The following is a 19,531-nucleotide window of genomic DNA, read 5'->3' as shown; positions in this document are numbered from 1 at the left end:
TAAATGATGATGATGATCCAGGATCAACAAAAGTGAATTTACACTGTATTTAAATGATGATGATGATCCAGGATCAACAATAGTGAATTTATACTGTATTTAAATGATGATGATGATCCAGGATCTACAATAGTGAATTTACACTGTATTTAAATGATGATGATGGTCCAGAATCAACATTAGTGAATTTACACTGTATTTAAATGATGATGGTCCAGGATCAACAATAGTGAATTTACACTGTATTTAAATGATGATGGTCCAGGATCAACAATAGTGAATTTACACTGTATTTAAATGATGATGATGATCCAGGATCAACAATAGTGAATTTACACTGTATTTAAATGATGATGATGATCCAGGATCAACAATAGTGAATTAACACTGTATTTAAATGATGATGATGATGGTCCAGGATCAACAATAATGATTTTACACTGTATTTAAATGATGATGATGATCCAGGATCAACAATAGTGATTTTACACTGTATTTAAATGATGATGGTCCAGGATCAACATTAGTGAATTTACACTGTATTTAAATGATGATGGTCCAGGATCAACAATAGTGAATTTAAACTGTATTTAAATGATGATGGTCCAGGATCAACAATAGTGAATTTACAATGTATTTAAATGATGATGATGGTCCAGGATCAACAATAATGATTTTACACTGTATTTAAATGACGATGGTCCAGGATCAACAATAGTGAATTTACACTGTATTTAAATGATGATGATGGTCCAGGATCAACAATAGTGAATTTACACTATATTTAAATGATGATGGTCCAGGATCAACAATAGTAAATTTACACTGTATTTAAATGATGATGATGGTCCAGGATCAACAATAGTGAATTTACACTGTATTTAAATGATGATGATGGTCCAGGATCAACAAAAGTGAATTTACACTGTATTTAAATGATGATGGTCCAGGATCAACAATAGTGATTTTACACTGTATTTAAATTATGATGATGATCCAGGATCAACAATAGTGAATTTACACTGTATTTAAATGATGATGATGGTCCAGGATCAACAATAGTGAATTTACACTGTATTTAAATGATGATGATGGTCCAGGATCAACAATAGTGAATTTACACTGTATTTAAATGATGATGATGGTCCAGGATCAACAATAATGATTTTACACTGTATTTAAATGACGATGGTCCAGGATCAACAATAGTGAATTTACACTGTATTTAAATGATGATGATGATCCAGGATCAACAATAATGATTTTACACTGTATTTAAATGATGATGGTCCAGGATCAACAATAATAATTTTACACTGTATTTAAATGATGATGGTCCAGGATCAACAATAATGATTTTACACTGTATTTAAATGATGATGATGATCCAGGATCAACAATAGTGAATTTACACTGTATTTAAATGATGATGATGATCCAGGATCAACAATAGTGAATTTATACTGTATTTAAATGATGATGATGATCCAGGATCAACAATAGTGAATTTACACTGTATTTAAATGATGATGATGGTCCAGGATCAACAATAGTGAATTTACACTGTATTTAAATGATGATGGTCCAGGATCAACAATAATGATTTTACACTGTATTTAAATGATGATGATGATCCAGGATCAACAATAGTGAATTTACACTGTATTTAAATGATGATGATGGTCCAGGATCAACAATAGTGAATTTACACTGTATTTAAATGATGATGATGGTCCAGGATCAACAATAGTGAATTTACACTGTATTTAAATGATGATGATGGTCCAGGATCAACAATAATGATTTTACACTGTATTTAAATGATGATGATGGTCCAGGATCAAAAATAATGATTTTACACTGTATTTAAATGACGATGGTCCAGGATCAACAATAGTGAATTTACACTGTATTTAAATGATGATGATGATCCAGGATCAACAATAGTGAATTTACACTGTATTTAAATTATGATGATGATCCAGGATCAACAATAGTGAATTTACACTGTATTTAAATGATGATGATGATCCAGGATCAACAATAGTGAATTTACACTGTATTTAAATGATGATGATGGTCCAGGATCAACAATAATGATTTTACACTGTATTTAAATGATGATGATGATCCAGGATCAACAAAAGTGAATTTACACTGTATTTAAATGATGATGATGATCCAGGATCAACAATAGTGAATTTATACTGTATTTAAATGATGATGATGATCCAGGATCTACAATAGTGAATTTACACTGTATTTAAATGATGATGATGGTCCAGAATCAACATTAGTGAATTTACACTGTATTTAAATGATGATGGTCCAGGATCAACAATAGTGAATTTACACTGTATTTAAATGATGATGGTCCAGGATCAACAATAGTGAATTTACACTGTATTTAAATGATGATGATGATCCAGGATCAACAATAATGATTTTACACTGTATTTAAATGATGATGATGATCCAGGATCAACAATAGTGATTTTACACTGTATTTAAATGATGATGGTCCAGGATCAACATTAGTGAATTTACACTGTATTTAAATGATGATGGTCCAGGATCAACAATAGTGAATTTACACTGTATTTAAATGATGATGATCCAGGATCAACAATAGTGAATTTAAACTGTATTTAAATGATGATGGTCCAGGATCAACAATAGTGAATTTACAATGTATTTAAATGATGATGATGGTCCAGGATCAACAATAATGATTTTACACTGTATTTAAATGACGATGGTCCAGGATCAACAATAGTGAATTTACACTGTATTTAAATGATGATGATGGTCCAGGATCAACAATAGTGAATTTACACTATATTTAAATGATGATGGTCCAGGATCAACAATAGTAAATTTACACTGTATTTAAATGATGATGATGGTCCAGGATCAACAATAGTGAATTTACACTGTATTTAAATGATGATGATGGTCCAGGATCAACAAAAGTGAATTTACACTGTATTTAAATGATGATGGTCCAGGATCAACAATAGTGATTTTACACTGTATTTAAATTATGATGATGATCCAGGATCAACAATAGTGAATTTACACTGTATTTAAATGATGATGATGGTCCAGGATCAACAATAGTGAATTTACACTGTATTTAAATGATGATGATGGTCCAGGATCAACAATAGTGAATTTACACTGTATTTAAATGATGATGATGGTCCAGGATCAACAATAGTGAATTTACACTGTATTTAAATGATGATGATGGTCCAGGATCAACAATAATGATTTTACACTGTATTTAAATGACGATGGTCCAGGATCAACAATAGTGAATTTACACTGTATTTAAATGATGATGATGATCCAGGATCAACAATAATGATTTTACACTGTATTTAAATGATGATGATGATCCAGGATCAACAATAGTGAATTTACACTGTATTTAAATGATGATGATGATCCAGGATCAACAATAGTGAATTTATACTGTATTTAAATGATGATGATGATCCAGGATCAACAATAGTGAATTTACACTGTATTTAAATGATGATGATGGTCCAGGATCAACAATAGTGAATTTACACTGTATTTAAATGATGATGGTCCAGGATCAACAATAATGATTTTACACTGTATTTAAATGATGATGATGATCCAGGATCAACAATAGTGAATTTACACTATATTTAAATGATGATGATGATCCAGGATCAACAATAATGATTTTACACTGTATTTAAATGATGATGATGATCCAGGATCAACAATAGTGAATTTACACTGTATTTAAATGATGATGATCCAGGATCAACAATAGTGATTTTACACTGTATTTAAATGATGATGGTCCAGGATCAACATTAGTGAATTTACACTGTATTTAAATGATGATGGTCCAGGATCAACAATAGTGAATTTACACTGTATTTAAATGATGATGATCCAGGATCAACAATAGTGAATTTAAACTGTATTTAAATGATGATGGTCCAGGATCAACAATAGTGAATTTACACTGTATTTAAATGATGATGATGGTCCAGGATCAACAATAGTGAATTTACACTGTATTTAAATGATGATGATGATCCAGGATCAACAATAGTGAATTTACACTGTATTTAAATGATGATGATGGTCCAGGATCAACAATAATGATTTTACACTGTATTTAAATGATGATGATGGTCCAGGATCAACAATAGTTAACTTACACTGTATTTAAATGATGATGATGGTCCAGGATCAACATTAGTGAATTTACACTGTATTTAAATGATGATGATCCAGGATCAACAATAGTGAATTTACACTGTATTTAAATGATGATGATGGTCCAGGATCAACAATAGTGAATTTACACTGTATTTAAATGATGATGATCCAGGATCAACAATAGTGAATTTACACTGTATTTAAAAGATGATGATGGCCCAGGATCAACAATAGTGAATTTACACTGTATTTAAATGATGATGGTCCAGGATCAACAATAGTGAATTTACACTGTATTTAAATGATGATGGTCCAGGATCAACAATAGTGAATTTACACTGTATTTAAATGATGATGGTCCAGGATCAACAATAATAATTTTACACTGTATTTAAATGATGATGGTCCAGGATCAACAATAATGATTTTACACTGTATTTAAATGATGATGATGATCCAGGATCAACAATAGTGAATTTACACTGTATTTAAATGATGATGGTCCAGGATCAACAATAATGATTTTACACTGTATTTAAATGATGATGATGATCCAGGATCAACAATAGTGAATTTACACTGTATTTAAATGATGATGATGGTCCAGGATCAACAATAATGATTTTACACTGTATTTAAATGATGATGATGGTCCAGGATCAACAATAGTGAATTTACACTGTATTTAAATGATGATGGTCCAGGATCAACAATAATGATTTTACACTGTATTTAAATGATGATGATGGTCCAGGATCAAAAATAATGATTTTACACTGTATTTAAATGATGATGATGGTCCAGGATCAACAATAATGATTTTACACTGTATTTAAATGACGATGGTCCAGGATCAACAATAGTGAATTTACACTGTATTTAAATGATGATGATGGTCCAGGATCAACATTAGTGAATTTACACTGTATTTAAATGATGATGATCCAGGATCAACAATAGTGAATTTACACTGTATTTAAATGATGATGATGATCCAGGATCAACAATAGTGAATTTACACTGTATTTAAATGATGATGATCCAGGATCAACAATAGTGAATTTACACTGTATTTAAAAGATGATGATGGCCCAGGATCAACATTAGTGAATTTACACTGTATTTAAATGATGATGGTCCAGGATCAACAATAGTGAATTTACACTGTATTTAAATGATGATGGTCCAGGATCAACAATAGTGAATTTACACTGTATTTAAATGATGATGGTCCAGGATCAACAATAATAATTTTACACTGTATTTAAATGATGATGGTCCAGGATCAACAATAATGATTTTACACTGTATTTAAATGATGATGATGATCCAGGATCAACAATAGTGAATTTACACTGTATTTAAATGATGATGGTCCAGGATCAACAATAATGATTTTACACTGTATTTAAATGATGATGATGATCCAGGATCAACAATAGTGAATTTACACTGTATTTAAATGATGATGATGGTCCAGGATCAACAATAATGATTTTACACTGTATTTAAATGATGATGATGGTCCAGGATCAACAATAGTGAATTTACACTGTATTTAAATGATGATGGTCCAGGATCAACAATAATGATTTTACACTGTATTTAAATGATGATGATGGTCCAGGATCAAAAATAATGATTTTACACTGTATTTAAATGATGATGATGGTCCAGGATCAACAATAATGATTTTACACTGTATTTAAATGACGATGGTCCAGGATCAACAATAGTGAATTTACACTGTATTTAAATGATGATGATGATCCAGGATCAACAATAGTGAATTTACACTGTATTTAAATGATGATGATGATCCAGGATCAACAATAGTGAATTTACACTGTATTTAAATGATGATGATGATCCAGGATCAACAATAGTGAATTTACACTGTATTTAAATGATGATGATGATCCAGGATCAACAATAGTGAATTTATACTGTATTTAAATGATGATGATGATCCAGGATCTACAATAGTGAATTTACACTGTATTTAAATGATGATGATGGTCCAGAATCAACATTAGTGAATTTACACTGTATTTAAATGATGATGGTCCAGGATCAACAATAGTGAATTTACACTGTATTTAAATGATGATGATGGTCCAGGATCAACAATAATGATTTTACACTGTATTTAAATGATGATGATGGTCCAGGATCAACAATAGTGAATTTACACTGTATTTAAATGATGATGATGGTCCAGGATCAACAATAATGATTTTACACTGTATTTAAATGATGATGATGGTCCAGGATCAACAATAGTTAACTTACACTGTATTTAAATGATGATGATGGTCCAGGATCAACATTAGTGAATTTACACTGTATTTAAATGATGATGATCCAGGATCAACAATAGTGAATTTACACTGTATTTAAATGATGATGATGGTCCAGGATCAACAATAGTGAATTTACACTGTATTTAAATGATGATGATCCAGGATCAACAATAGTGAATTTACACTGTATTTAAAAGATGATGATGGCCCAGGATCAACAATAGTGAATTTACACTGTATTTAAATGATGATGGTCCAGGATCAACAATAGTGAATTTACACTGTATTTAAATGATGATGGTCCAGGATCAACAATAGTGAATTTACACTGTATTTAAATGATGATGGTCCAGGATCAACAATAATAATTTTACACTGTATTTAAATGATGATGGTCCAGGATCAACAATAATGATTTTACACTGTATTTAAATGATGATGATGATCCAGGATCAACAATAGTGAATTTACACTGTATTTAAATGATGATGGTCCAGGATCAACAATAATGATTTTACACTGTATTTAAATGATGATGATGATCCAGGATCAACAATAGTGAATTTACACTGTATTTAAATGATGATGATGGTCCAGGATCAACAATAATGATTTTACACTGTATTTAAATGATGATGATGGTCCAGGATCAACAATAGTGAATTTACACTGTATTTAAATGATGATGATGATCCAGGATCTACAATAGTGAATTTACACTGTATTTAAATGATGATGATGGTCCAGAATCAACATTAGTGAATTTACACTGTATTTAAATGATGATGGTCCAGGATCAACAATAGTGAATTTACACTGTATTTAAATGATGATGATGGTCCAGGATCAACAATAATGATTTTACACTGTATTTAAATGATGATGATGGTCCAGGATCAACAATAGTGAATTTACACTGTATTTAAATGACGATGGTCCAGGATCAACAATAGTGAATTTACACTGTATTTAAATGATGATGATGATCCAGGATCAACAATAGTGAATTTACACTGTATTTAAATGATGATGATGATCGAGGATCAACAATAGTGAATTTACACTGTATTTAAATGATGATGATGGTCCAGGATCAACAATAATGATTTTACACTGTATTTAAATGATGATGATGATCCAGGATCAACAATAGTGATTTTACACTGTATTTAAATGATGATGGTCCAGGATCAACATTAGTGAATTTACACTGTATTTAAATGATGATGGTCCAGGATCAACAATAGTGAATTTACACTGTATTTAAATGATGATGATCCAGGATCAACAATAGTGAATTTAAACTGTATTTAAATGATGATGGTCCAGGATCAACAATAGTGAATTTACAATGTATTTAAATGATGATGATGGTCCAGGATCAACAATAATGATTTTACACTGTATTTAAATGACGATGGTCCAGGATCAACAATAGTGAATTTACACTGTATTTAAATGATGATGATGGTCCAGGATCAACAATAGTGAATTTACACTATATTTAAATGATGATGGTCCAGGATCAACAATAGTAAATTTACACTGTATTTAAATGATGATGATGGTCCAGGATCAACAATAGTGAATTTACACTATATTTAAATGATGATGGTCCAGGATCAACTATAGTAAATTTACACTGTATTTAAATGATGATGGTCCAGGATCAACAATAGTGAATTTACACTGTATTTAAATGATGATGGTCCAGGATCAACAATAGTAAATTTACACTGTATTTAAATGATGATGGTCCAGGATCAACAATAATGATTTTACACTGTATTTAAATGATGATGATGGTCCAGGATCAACAATAGTGAATTTACACTGTATTTAAATGATGAGGATGGTCCAGGATCAACAATAGTGAATTTACACTGTATTTAAATGATGATGATCCAGGATCAACAATAGTGAATTTACACTGTATTTAAATGATGATGGTCCAGGATCAACAATAGTGAATTTACACTATATTTTAATGATGATGGTCCAGGATCAACAATAATGATTTTACACTGTATTTAAATGATGATGATCCAGGATCAACATTAGTGAATTTACACTGTATTTAAATGATGATGGTCCAGGATCAACAATAATAATTTTACACTGTATTTAAATGATGATGATGATCCAGGATCAACAATAGTGAATTTACACTGTATTTAAATGATGATGATGATCCAGGATCAACAATAGTGAATTTACACTGTATTTAAATGATGATGGTCCAGGATCAACAATAGTGATTTTACACTGTATTTAAATGATGATGGTCCAGGATCAAAAATAATGATTTTACACTGTATTTAAATTATGATGATGATCCAGGATCAACAATAGTGAATTTACACTGTATTTAAATGATGATGATGGTCCAGGATCAACAATAGTGAATTTACACTGTATTTAAATGATGATGATGGTCCAGGATCAACAATAGTGAATTTACACTGTATTTAAATGATGATGGTCCAGGATCAACAATAGTGAATTTACACTGTATTTAAATGATGATGATGGTCCAGGATCAACAATAGTGAATTTACACTGTATTTAAATGATGATGATGGTCCAGGATCAACAATAGTGAATTTACACTGTATTTAAATGATGATGGTCCAGGATCAACAATAGTAAATTTACACTGTATTTAAATGATGATGGTCCAGGATCAACAATAATGATTTTACACTGTATTTAAATGATGATGATGGTCCAGGATCAACAATAGTGAATTTACACTGTATTTAAATGATGAGGATGGTCCAGGATCAACAATAGTGAATTTACACTGTATTTAAATGATGATGATCCAGGATCAACAATAGTGAATTTACACTGTATTTAAATGATGATGGTCCAGGATCAACAATAGTGAATTTACACTATATTTTAATGATGATGGTCCAGGATCAACAATAATGATTTTACACTGTATTTAAATGATGATGATCCAGGATCAACATTAGTGAATTTACACTGTATTTAAATGATGATGGTCCAGGATCAACAATAGTGATTTTACACTGTATTTAAATGATGATGGTCCAGGATCAAAAATAATGATTTTACACTGTATTTAAATTATGATGATGATCCAGGATCAACAATAGTGAATTTACACTGTATTTAAATGATGATGATGGTCCAGGATCAACAATAGTGAATTTACACTGTATTTAAATGATGATGATGGTCCAGGATCAACAATAGTGAATTTACACTGTATTTAAATGATGATGATGGTCCAGGATCAACAATAGTGAATTTACACTGTATTTAAATGATGATGATGGTCCAGGATCAACATTAGTGAATTTACACTGTATTTAAATGATGATGATGGTCCAGGATCAACAAAAGTGAATTTACACTGTATTTAAATGATGATGGTCCAGGATCAACAATAATGATTTTACACTGTATTTAAATGATGATGATGATCCAGGATCAACAATAGTGAATTTACACTGTATTTAAATGATGATGATGGTCCAGGATCAACAATAATGATTTTACACTGTATTTAAATGATGATGATGATCCAGGATCAACAATAGTGAATTTACACTGTATTTAAATGATGATGATGATCCAGGATCAACAATAGTGAATTTACACTGTATTTAAATGATGATGATGGTCCAGGATCAACAAAAGTGAATTTACACTGTATTTAAATGATGATGGTCCAGGATCAACAATAGTGAATTTACACTGTATTTAAATGATGATGATGATCCAGGATCAACAATAGTGAATTTACACTGTATTTAAATGATGATGATGGTCCAGGATCAACAATAATGATTTTACACTGTATTTAAATGATGATGATGATCCAGGATCAACAATAGTGAATTTACACTGTATTTAAATGATGATGATGATCCAGGATCAACAATAGTGAATTTATACTGTATTTAAATGATGATGATGATCCAGGATCTACAATAGTGAATTAACACTGTATTTAAATGATGATGATGGTCCAGAATCAACATTAGTGAATTTACACTGTATTTAAATGATGATGGTCCAGGATCAACAATAGTGAATTTACACTGTATTTAAATGATGATGGTCCAGGATCAACAATAATGATTTTACACTGTATTTAAATGATGATGATGGTCCAGGATCAACAATAATGATTTTACACTGTATTTAAATGACGATGGTCCAGGATCAACAATAGTGAATTTACACTGTATTTAAATGATGATGATGATCCAGGATCAACAATAGTGAATTTACACTGTATTTAAATGATGATGATGATCCAGGATCAACAATAGTGAATTTACACTGTATTTAAATGATGATGATGATCCAGGATCAACAATAGTGAATTTACACTGTATTTAAATGATGATGATGGTCCAGGATCAACAATAGTGAATTTACACTGTATTTAAATGATGATGATGGTCCAGGATCAACAATAATGATTTTACACTGTATTTAAATGATGATGATGATCCAGGATCTACATTAGTGAACTTACACTGTATTTAAATGATGATGATGATCCAGGATCAACAATAGTGAATTTACACTGTATTTAAATGATGATGATGGTCCAGGATCAACAATAATGATTTTACACTGTATTTAAATGATGATGGTCCAGGATCAACATTAGTGAATTTACACTGTATTTAAATGATGATGGTCCAGGATCAACAATAGTGAATTTACACTGTATTTAAATGATGATGGTCCAGGATCAACAATAGTGAATTTACACTGTATTTAAATGATGATGATGGTCCAGGATCAACAATAATGATTTTACACTGTATTTAAATGACGATGGTCCAGGATCAACAATAGTGAATTTACACTGTATTTAAATGATGATGATGGTCCAGGATCAACAATAGTGAATTTACACTATATTTAAATGATGATGGTCCAGGATCAACAATAGTGAATTTACACTGTATTTAAATGATGATGGTCCAGGATCAACAATAGTGAATTTACACTGTATTTAAATGATGATGGTCCAGGATCAACAATAGTGAATTTACACTATATTTAAATGATGATGATGGTCCAGGATCAACAATAGTGAATTTACACTGTATTTAAATGATGATGATGGTCCAGGATCAACAATAATGATTTTACACTGTATTTAAATGATGATGATGGTCCAGGATCAACATTAGTGAATTTACACTGTATTTAAATGATGATGGTCCAGGATCAACAATAGTGAATTTACACTATATTTTAATGATGATGGTCCAGGATCAACAATAATGATTTTACACTGTATTTAAATGATGATGGTCCAGGATCAACATTAGTGAATTTACACTGTATTTAAATGATGATGGTCCAGGATCAACAATAGTGAATTTACACTGTATTTAAATGATGATGATGATCCAGGATCAACAATAGTGAATTTATACTGTATTTAAATGATGATGATGATCCAGGATCAACAATAGTGAATTTACACTGTATTTAAATGATGATGATGGTCCAGGATCAACAATAGTGAATTTACACTGTATTTAAATGATGATGATGGTCCAGGATCAACAATAGTGAATTTACACTGTATTTAAATGATGATGATCCAGGATCAACAATAGTGAATTTGCACTGTATTTAAATGATGATGATGGTCCGGGATCAACAATAGTGAATTTACACTGTATTTAAATGATGATGATGGTCCAGGATCAACATTAGTGAATTTACACTGTATTAAAAAGATGATGATGATCCAGGATCAACAATAGTGAATTTACACTGTATTTAAATGATGATGGTCCAGGATCAACAATAGTGAATTTACACTGTATTTAAATGATGATGATGGTCCAGGATCAACAAAAGTGAATTTACACTGTATTTAAATGATGATGATGGTCCAGGATCAACAATAGTGAACTTACACTGTATTTAAATGATGATGATGGTCCAGGATCAACAAAAGTGAATTTACACTGTATTTAAATGATGATGATGGTCCAGGATCAACAATAGTGAATTTACACTGTATTTAAATGATGATGATGATCCAGGATCAACAATAGTGAATTTACACTGTATTTAAATGATGATGGTTCAGGATCAACAATAGTGAATTTACACTATATTTAAATGATGATGATGGTCCAGGATCAACAATAATGATTTTACACTGTATTTAAATGATGATGGTCCAGGATCAACAATAGTGAATTTACACTGTATTTAAATGATGATGATGATCCAGGATCAACAATAATGATTTTACACTGTATTTAAATGATGATGATGATTCAGGATCAACAATAGTGAATTTACACTGTATTTAAATGATGATGATGGTCCAGGATCAACAATAGTGAATTTACACTGTATTTAAATGTATATTATAATGAAACAATATTTCATCAATATTTTATAATAACACCAAAATGGGATGTTTTTTCGTGGCTTATATATTCATCTTGGCTTAACAAGGCTTGAACAGTGTGTGTACATTTAGTGTACATCAGTTTCTTCATATAATCTCAAATGTCAGTGGCAGTGTTTACCTGCTGGGGATCCTTGTCAGAGATTCCCTCATTCTCCTAGATGTGAGTGAAGGTAGAGATGGAGCCCCACTTTCACCAGGGGTCGGAAACAATCTGTCAACAACGTAGCACTCATTAATTCATGTTTAATATCAGACATTCTCAAATAATCCCAATTTGTTCTAAAGTAGGGTTGTTTAGTGTAATTAAGCCTTTTAAAGGGATGGTTTACACAAAAATGAAACTTTAGTCATCATTTACTCACCCTTTACTCGTTTTAAAAACATTTGACTTTCTTTTTTCTGTTGAAAGAAGGATATTTTGAAGAAATACTTCACTTAAGGCTTCCTTAGTATTTGTTTTGGAAGACAAGGTTACCAACATTCTTCAAAATATCTTATTTAGTATTACACAGAAAGAAAGAAACTCAAGGTTTGAAACAAAATGAGGTTGAGTAAATAATGAGTAAACATCCTTTTTGGTGTTAACTATGCCTTTAGGCCTTCTTATTTAGCACAGTTATGCATATAAAAGATCCCAATATACATGAAGTTCTTAATACAGTTTTTTTTGTTCACTTAGAGGCAAAACATTAAACATCGTCAACCTCTTTCTTTGATCAATGGAAGCTACGTTTGACTAGAAATGTTAATTCTGAGGAAAGCATGTGTGGTTCGTCTCCTGCCAGATCAAATCCTGTAATCAAATCAAGCTTAAAGTACTCTGGAAGTGGACCTCACCTAGCCAGAGTAGCAGCAGGCGGTGCACATCGTGCTGAAGTCATTCATTAACATTACTTGGCAACCAGCACTAAGAACCAGTGACCCATCTTTCCCCAGAAATAACTGACTGAATAGGGAAATAAGCTCTGTGTGCACGGCCAAAATGACTTCCTAAGACAAATCTCATTTAAAAATAGACTGTATGGTAGCAACAGACTTGTTGGCAAAAAACAACATATGGAATATGGAAAAAAAACAACAGTGGCCTCTTTTATATCTTTTCTTTGGTTATTTACTCATTCCAATACACCCAAACTCCTCTGATTTTATTTTCCATTGCATCAGCCTTCAGTGGTGACACTTGTATTAAACTGAATTAGGAATGCACAATATATCGGTGGCCATATTGTTATTGGCCGATAAATGCTATTTTTAAGATTATCGTCCACGGTCTGGTGTCAAAATTAGGCCGATATCTTTAAGCCGATAAGTTACGTAATTGTACAGAACTGCCTGTCTCGCCCACGTGTGGGCAGAACTTGTTTAGACTTGTCCAGTGCACTATAATGAAGCTCTTCTCACATTGTTTATTACTTCAAAGTCCGTCCTTTCTTCATGTGGTGTTGCTGTGCATTAATAACTCAGTAAGTAGCCATGTTCCTTATCATTGTAGATATGTTTGATTGAGTGTCATTGTGTATTTTGGTTTAAATCCCCTCAGGAAAAAAATATTACATGTGTAAACAAAACAGTAGCAATGCACACATGCTAAACAACTCGTTGGGTTGTTTGTAATCTACTAAGATTGTTTGTTCTTATCAACGCGTTGCCATGTGTTGTTGATGTAAGATTGTATTCAGTTTGATTGGAATATTCATATTGATTATAAGGAGCGTGCATGAGGGTTGTCACCGCACACACACACACACACACTGATCTGACAACCTTCACACAGCAGCAGGGGGGAGGTGAATCCAGTGTAGGGGCTCTAAACTCACCGCCTGTCTGTCTTTATATTATGTTCTGTGTTTGTCTGTAAAGTTATCTGCTCAACGCTCAGGTTTTGTATCAAAATCTGACTCCGAGGGCAAATCTGCACCCTTAATCATAAATCTGCCGTTTATCATAAACTTTTCATCAATCATTTTTCCTGCAATGAAGCGTTGTCTGATTGACAAGCAGCAGCTACATGTGTTCAAAAGAATCTAAAACGCCAAGTAGGAAGAATCTATGCCGCATTTTTTAAAGTAATACTATCTGTATTTAGCTTTTCGCTTGTATGGTGGCTCTGAACTGTCAAAACACCTCTAAAAAAGGCTTTTTCGGACATTACATATTTGTACACATGTACATCACTGTAACACGGTTTATTCAAGAAAATGTTAGCTGGTTTTAGTCCTTAGCTCTTTCGTTTTCATTCATTCATTCATTTTCTTTTCGGCTTAGTCCCTTTACTAATCCGGAGTCGCCACAGCGGAATAACTGCCAACTTACCCAGCATGTTTTTTTACGCAGTGGATGCCCTTCCAGCTGTAACCCATGTCTGGGAAACTTCCACACACACTCATTCACACTCAAACACTATGGACAATTTAGCCGATCAAATTCACCTGTACCGCATGTCTTTGGACTGTGGGGGAAACCAGAGCACCCGGAGGAAACCCACGCGAACACAGGGAGAACATGCAAACTCCACACAGAAACGCCAACTGACCCAGCCGAGGCTTGAACCAGTGACCGTCTAGCTGTGAGGCGACAGCCCTGCCTACTGCGCCACTGCGTCGCCCTCTTTCATTTTTTTTATTTTATTTAAAATTCATTTAACTTGCTTGTTGCATAAAAATAACCTATTATTTTTATGCAACAGTCAAGTTGCCTGTTAATTTGCTATGAAGAAAAGTGTTGTGCACTACTGGGCCACCATACAGTCTACATAGTGAAAGCGATAGAAAAAAAGATGAATTTAATATAATTTAATTGAAACTGATGTGAACATTTTGGAGCTTTCCTCAGCAAAATGATATGAATATTGCAGTTAATCTTATCTAAAATCAAATCGATTGTTTATTAATGGACAGTAAATCTTGAGAAAACAATCGCTGAATCAATTTTACAAAAGCGATTCCTAAAAAAAAAACTCATGAAACTCATAGAAGAGAGACTCACAGAAGTTGTCTGATGTTAGTCCAGTCTACACACATAGTGGGCACTTTTGTGCTGCAGTGTTCATGGAACTTGTAACCACATCTTTGGCACCGGAAACCATTCAGCAGGAACTTCTGGCATATGTCGCAGAAAGCCAACTTGAGAAATGTTTTTCTAACCTGAAAAGAAAATAAAATATATACAGGAACCTCAGTGCTTTAACTATGAAAAGAGATGGTCAAGACAGATAAAATGTAGGCACAAACAACTGTAGCACTCACAAAATTGTGTGTTGTTAAAGGAACATGGTCTAAAACCTCCACGAGAAGTTCCTCCCCAATGAGTGAGGTAGAGTCTGTGCTCCACTCCATGCGAGACTTCTTGCTGCAAACATAAAACAGACATTAGCTCAGGAGATGAAGCTAGAGCAGTTTGTTGAATCATTGTGCACGCTGTTAGTTTAAATTCAATTATATGTGCCTCTGACTGGAACCAAATCTAAATGACTTACTGTTCACACTGTGTATGGTAAATGTTTATCTGATGTGTGTCCCGAGTAGTTATTCATATTAATGACTGGACTGCTCACAGCATTCATAACTGCCAACAGGCCATGAAGTCACACGGAATTAATTATTAGGATACTGAGACTACAGTTTGCACAGGCTCATTAAAATTGGACAATAGATAATGCTGCTTTGATTGAGTATCAGTTTCCGCTGTGACATCTGAATGGTTGTGCAGGGTCAGAATTTGTCATAAACAAATCTTGTCTGGTACCTTTTATTAGTGGTTCTGAAGATGATGGTTTAACTGCGTAACATGTTTTCATCCTGAAGACCGCAAGTACGGAGGACGCGTGAAACTTCCCGGATGTGTTCTTAATATCGAGGACGCACTGATGCAGACTTGAGCAGCGAACCCGCTCTGGAAGTCCCAGAAGTCGTTGCGACTGGAGGTGGGAAGCGCAGCATTTTATTTCGATTTATTATTAAAGTTCAGAGATATCACTTATTTACCTCAGGAGTTTCCCTAAATGAAACGGTGAAAGTAAACATTAATATGGACATCTTAATAAAGGAATAAACACATTAAGGGTGTTTGTTTGCTGAAATTCGTATTAAAATCTGTTTTATTTATATTGTGCAGAGTATATTTATAATGTTTTTATGCACAGTATATATTTTGAAGAGGGGAGAAACAGTAAACCGTTGTGTGACTGCTGTAATGTTTAAATAATTTACTATTTAAAACACGTGAAGGTCATGTGACCATCAGGAAGAACGCAGCATCCCATTTGTCAAAGGACGCATTCTCTGCCCTCGCGGTCTCCTGAGTTCGTTCTTTCGAGGACACCAGGCAAGACCGCACTCCACAAGAATGCAAGTCCGTTCTCTGCGTTCTTGGAATTGAGAAACAGCCTACGTCTCACAGCCAAAAACAAGTCGTATATATTTTGTTATTAACTACATAACGAAAAAGAAGCCTTTAATGGGGTAGAAAATTTACATATTTGCTGACCTGGGTTTGAAGGGAATTAGTAAATTCTCCTCAACTTTCTTTTTTAATTTCTGTATGAAACGTCAAACAGACACTGGTGCTCCTGTCAAGCCTTCACTAGTTTTTCCTCCATTTCTCGGGTCCAAATAAACTAAAAATAAGCGTTTTTAACATCTCCCTCAACCTCCCGCTGGCCTGCAGGTACACACACTAGTGAATGCTGCTCTCTCATTGGCTGTAGGTGATCGACGATGTTATTTTCAGTCAGAACTCATTTCATCCGGCATGATTCGAATCGCCGACAGCTCCAGATATTCAGCACGCCAAATATCTTACAGGCATCGGCAACTCATCTGCGATTCTCTCAGAACGCATCTTTGATAGTTTATACTAGAGGTCTGCACTTCCACGGGACAGCCGCGGCACCCGACCAGGTTTCTGCGGCACGGGAACAAATTTCCGAATAAAGCGTGGGAGCGGTCGGTAACGGGTTTAATTTGGGACGGGAGCGGGCCGTCTAGCAATATCGCTCCCGACTCCCGAGCGAGCACGCGTATGTATGTGTGTAAATGAAATAGCGCGATGCTGTGTTTAGCTTGTTTGTTGCTGTGTGTGAGTATTGGTGTGTGTGCGCACGCGCGAATGAGAGGTGTGTGTGTGTGTTAGTGCGTGTGCGCGCGAATGAGAGAGAGAGAGAGAGAGCTTTGTCTGTGTGTGTGTGCTTGGTGCTTATGTGTTTGTGTATGTTTATGCAGACAGCTTGTTATAGGCTGTCTGGACTCTGTATAGCTGGGTGGTTTTCGGTTTTGTTCTCCACCCCGCTCTTTTGCGGGATCAGGCGCGGCGGGTAGAAAACAGGGCGGGTCAGGCAGCGGGACAACAAATGCTGAATGTAAGGGGAGCGGTCGGGTACGGGCTAAAACTTGGCGGGTGCGGGCGGAAGCGGGATTCAAAATTTAGTCCCGCGCAGATCTCTAGTTTATACTGTGTGATTGTCACTTACGTGCACGAGCACCGATTTCGGCAATTTCTCAAAACCTGTCAGCGAGTCAAAATCATGGCTAAAATCATGCAGTCTGAAATTGGCATTATGGTACAATCTTCCACATGAGATTAGAGTGACACCTTCGCTTATCATTACTAAACCACTTTTAAACACATATCTGTTCAATCTGGCTTATTAATATCATACGCATTCCTTTGTTTCGTATTATTAATCTGTTAATCTTCTGGATTTAAATTTTCCTGATTTTAAGTATTTTTTTCTCTACATGCAGTTTGGTGTTATGTGCAGTACTTTGGTCAGCCTGTGGCTGTTTTTAATGTGCTTTATAAATAAATGAACTTGACCTGACCTTCTCTGTCCAGGATGGAGACTGAAGACAGCACAGCACTCCGGCTGGAGTCCTCGAACCTTCAGCGCTTTGATCAGACAGCTGTGGAGCGTCATGCCTGGCCGCACATTCACCTTCAGAGGGAGCGTGGACATAAACACACACAAGACCATACACATGTACTGCTTTTAACTGCCTTTCACTTCCCATTCTTTTAAACATTACTACTTTTTTTTTTTACTTTAACTGCAGCAAGTGCTTGAAAGACAGCCTGAAAATGTCATCCTCCAAATCTTAAAATGGTATTTAAGGTGCCTCTTTTATGCATTTACTGATGGAAGTAGTTTGTAAATGTGAAAGTTCACAATAAATTAAGTCTACAATAAATTGAGATACTGTCTTCCGAAAGACTTAGCTTTACATCCTGCACAAACTTATAAAGATTGTAACAAAACTGCCTCATATCAGCGTTAGCATCAGTTTTACTGTCTGTATCAATGTCTATTTTGACCACTAAATGCTGCAGTTGTAGCTAATACCTATAAATTAAAGGCTTACCTAAGTCAATTAGTTAATAAGTTTAATAACCTTTAAATTACACTCACACACACACACACACAGTCAGAATTATTAGCCCCCTTTTGATTTTTTTTTTCTACATTAAATATCTAGTCAAATATTATTTACTGTCATCATGGCGAAGATATAATAAATCAGTTATTAGAAATGAGTTATTAAAACTATATATATATGCTTAGAAATATGTTGAAACAATCTTCTCT

At 33.6% G+C, this 19,531-nt stretch overlaps 2 protein-coding genes across 9 annotated transcripts in view; both read right to left on the bottom strand.

Moving 5' to 3' along the window:
- The window catches only part of zgc:113278, an 852,580-nt gene that overhangs the window by 343,299 nt on the left and 489,750 nt on the right, over nucleotides 1-19,531 (bottom strand). The gene's annotated exons all lie outside the window — the stretch shown is intronic.
- Nucleotides 1-19,531, bottom strand: part of raf1a (Raf-1 proto-oncogene, serine/threonine kinase a) — a 68,337-nt gene that overhangs the window by 44,493 nt on the left and 4,313 nt on the right. For 4 of the 7 annotated variants that reach the window (NM_131439.2, XM_017353505.3, XM_021469730.3 and 1 more), the window contains 4 exon segments: nucleotides 13,070-13,162; nucleotides 15,937-16,094; nucleotides 16,197-16,299; nucleotides 18,771-18,883. In NM_131439.2, the coding sequence (NP_571514.2) occupies nucleotides 13,070-13,162; nucleotides 15,937-16,094; nucleotides 16,197-16,299; nucleotides 18,771-18,883 (467 nt within the window). 7 annotated transcript variants of the gene reach the window in all.

Source organism: Danio rerio, chromosome 23, assembly GCF_049306965.1.
Source record: "Danio rerio strain Tuebingen ecotype United States chromosome 23, GRCz12tu, whole genome shotgun sequence".
In the NCBI taxonomy this organism is placed as follows: domain Eukaryota; kingdom Metazoa; phylum Chordata; class Actinopteri; order Cypriniformes; family Danionidae; genus Danio; species Danio rerio.
Note: the sequence above shows the minus strand (reverse complement) of the source record. Positions and strands in the feature narration are given on the sequence as shown.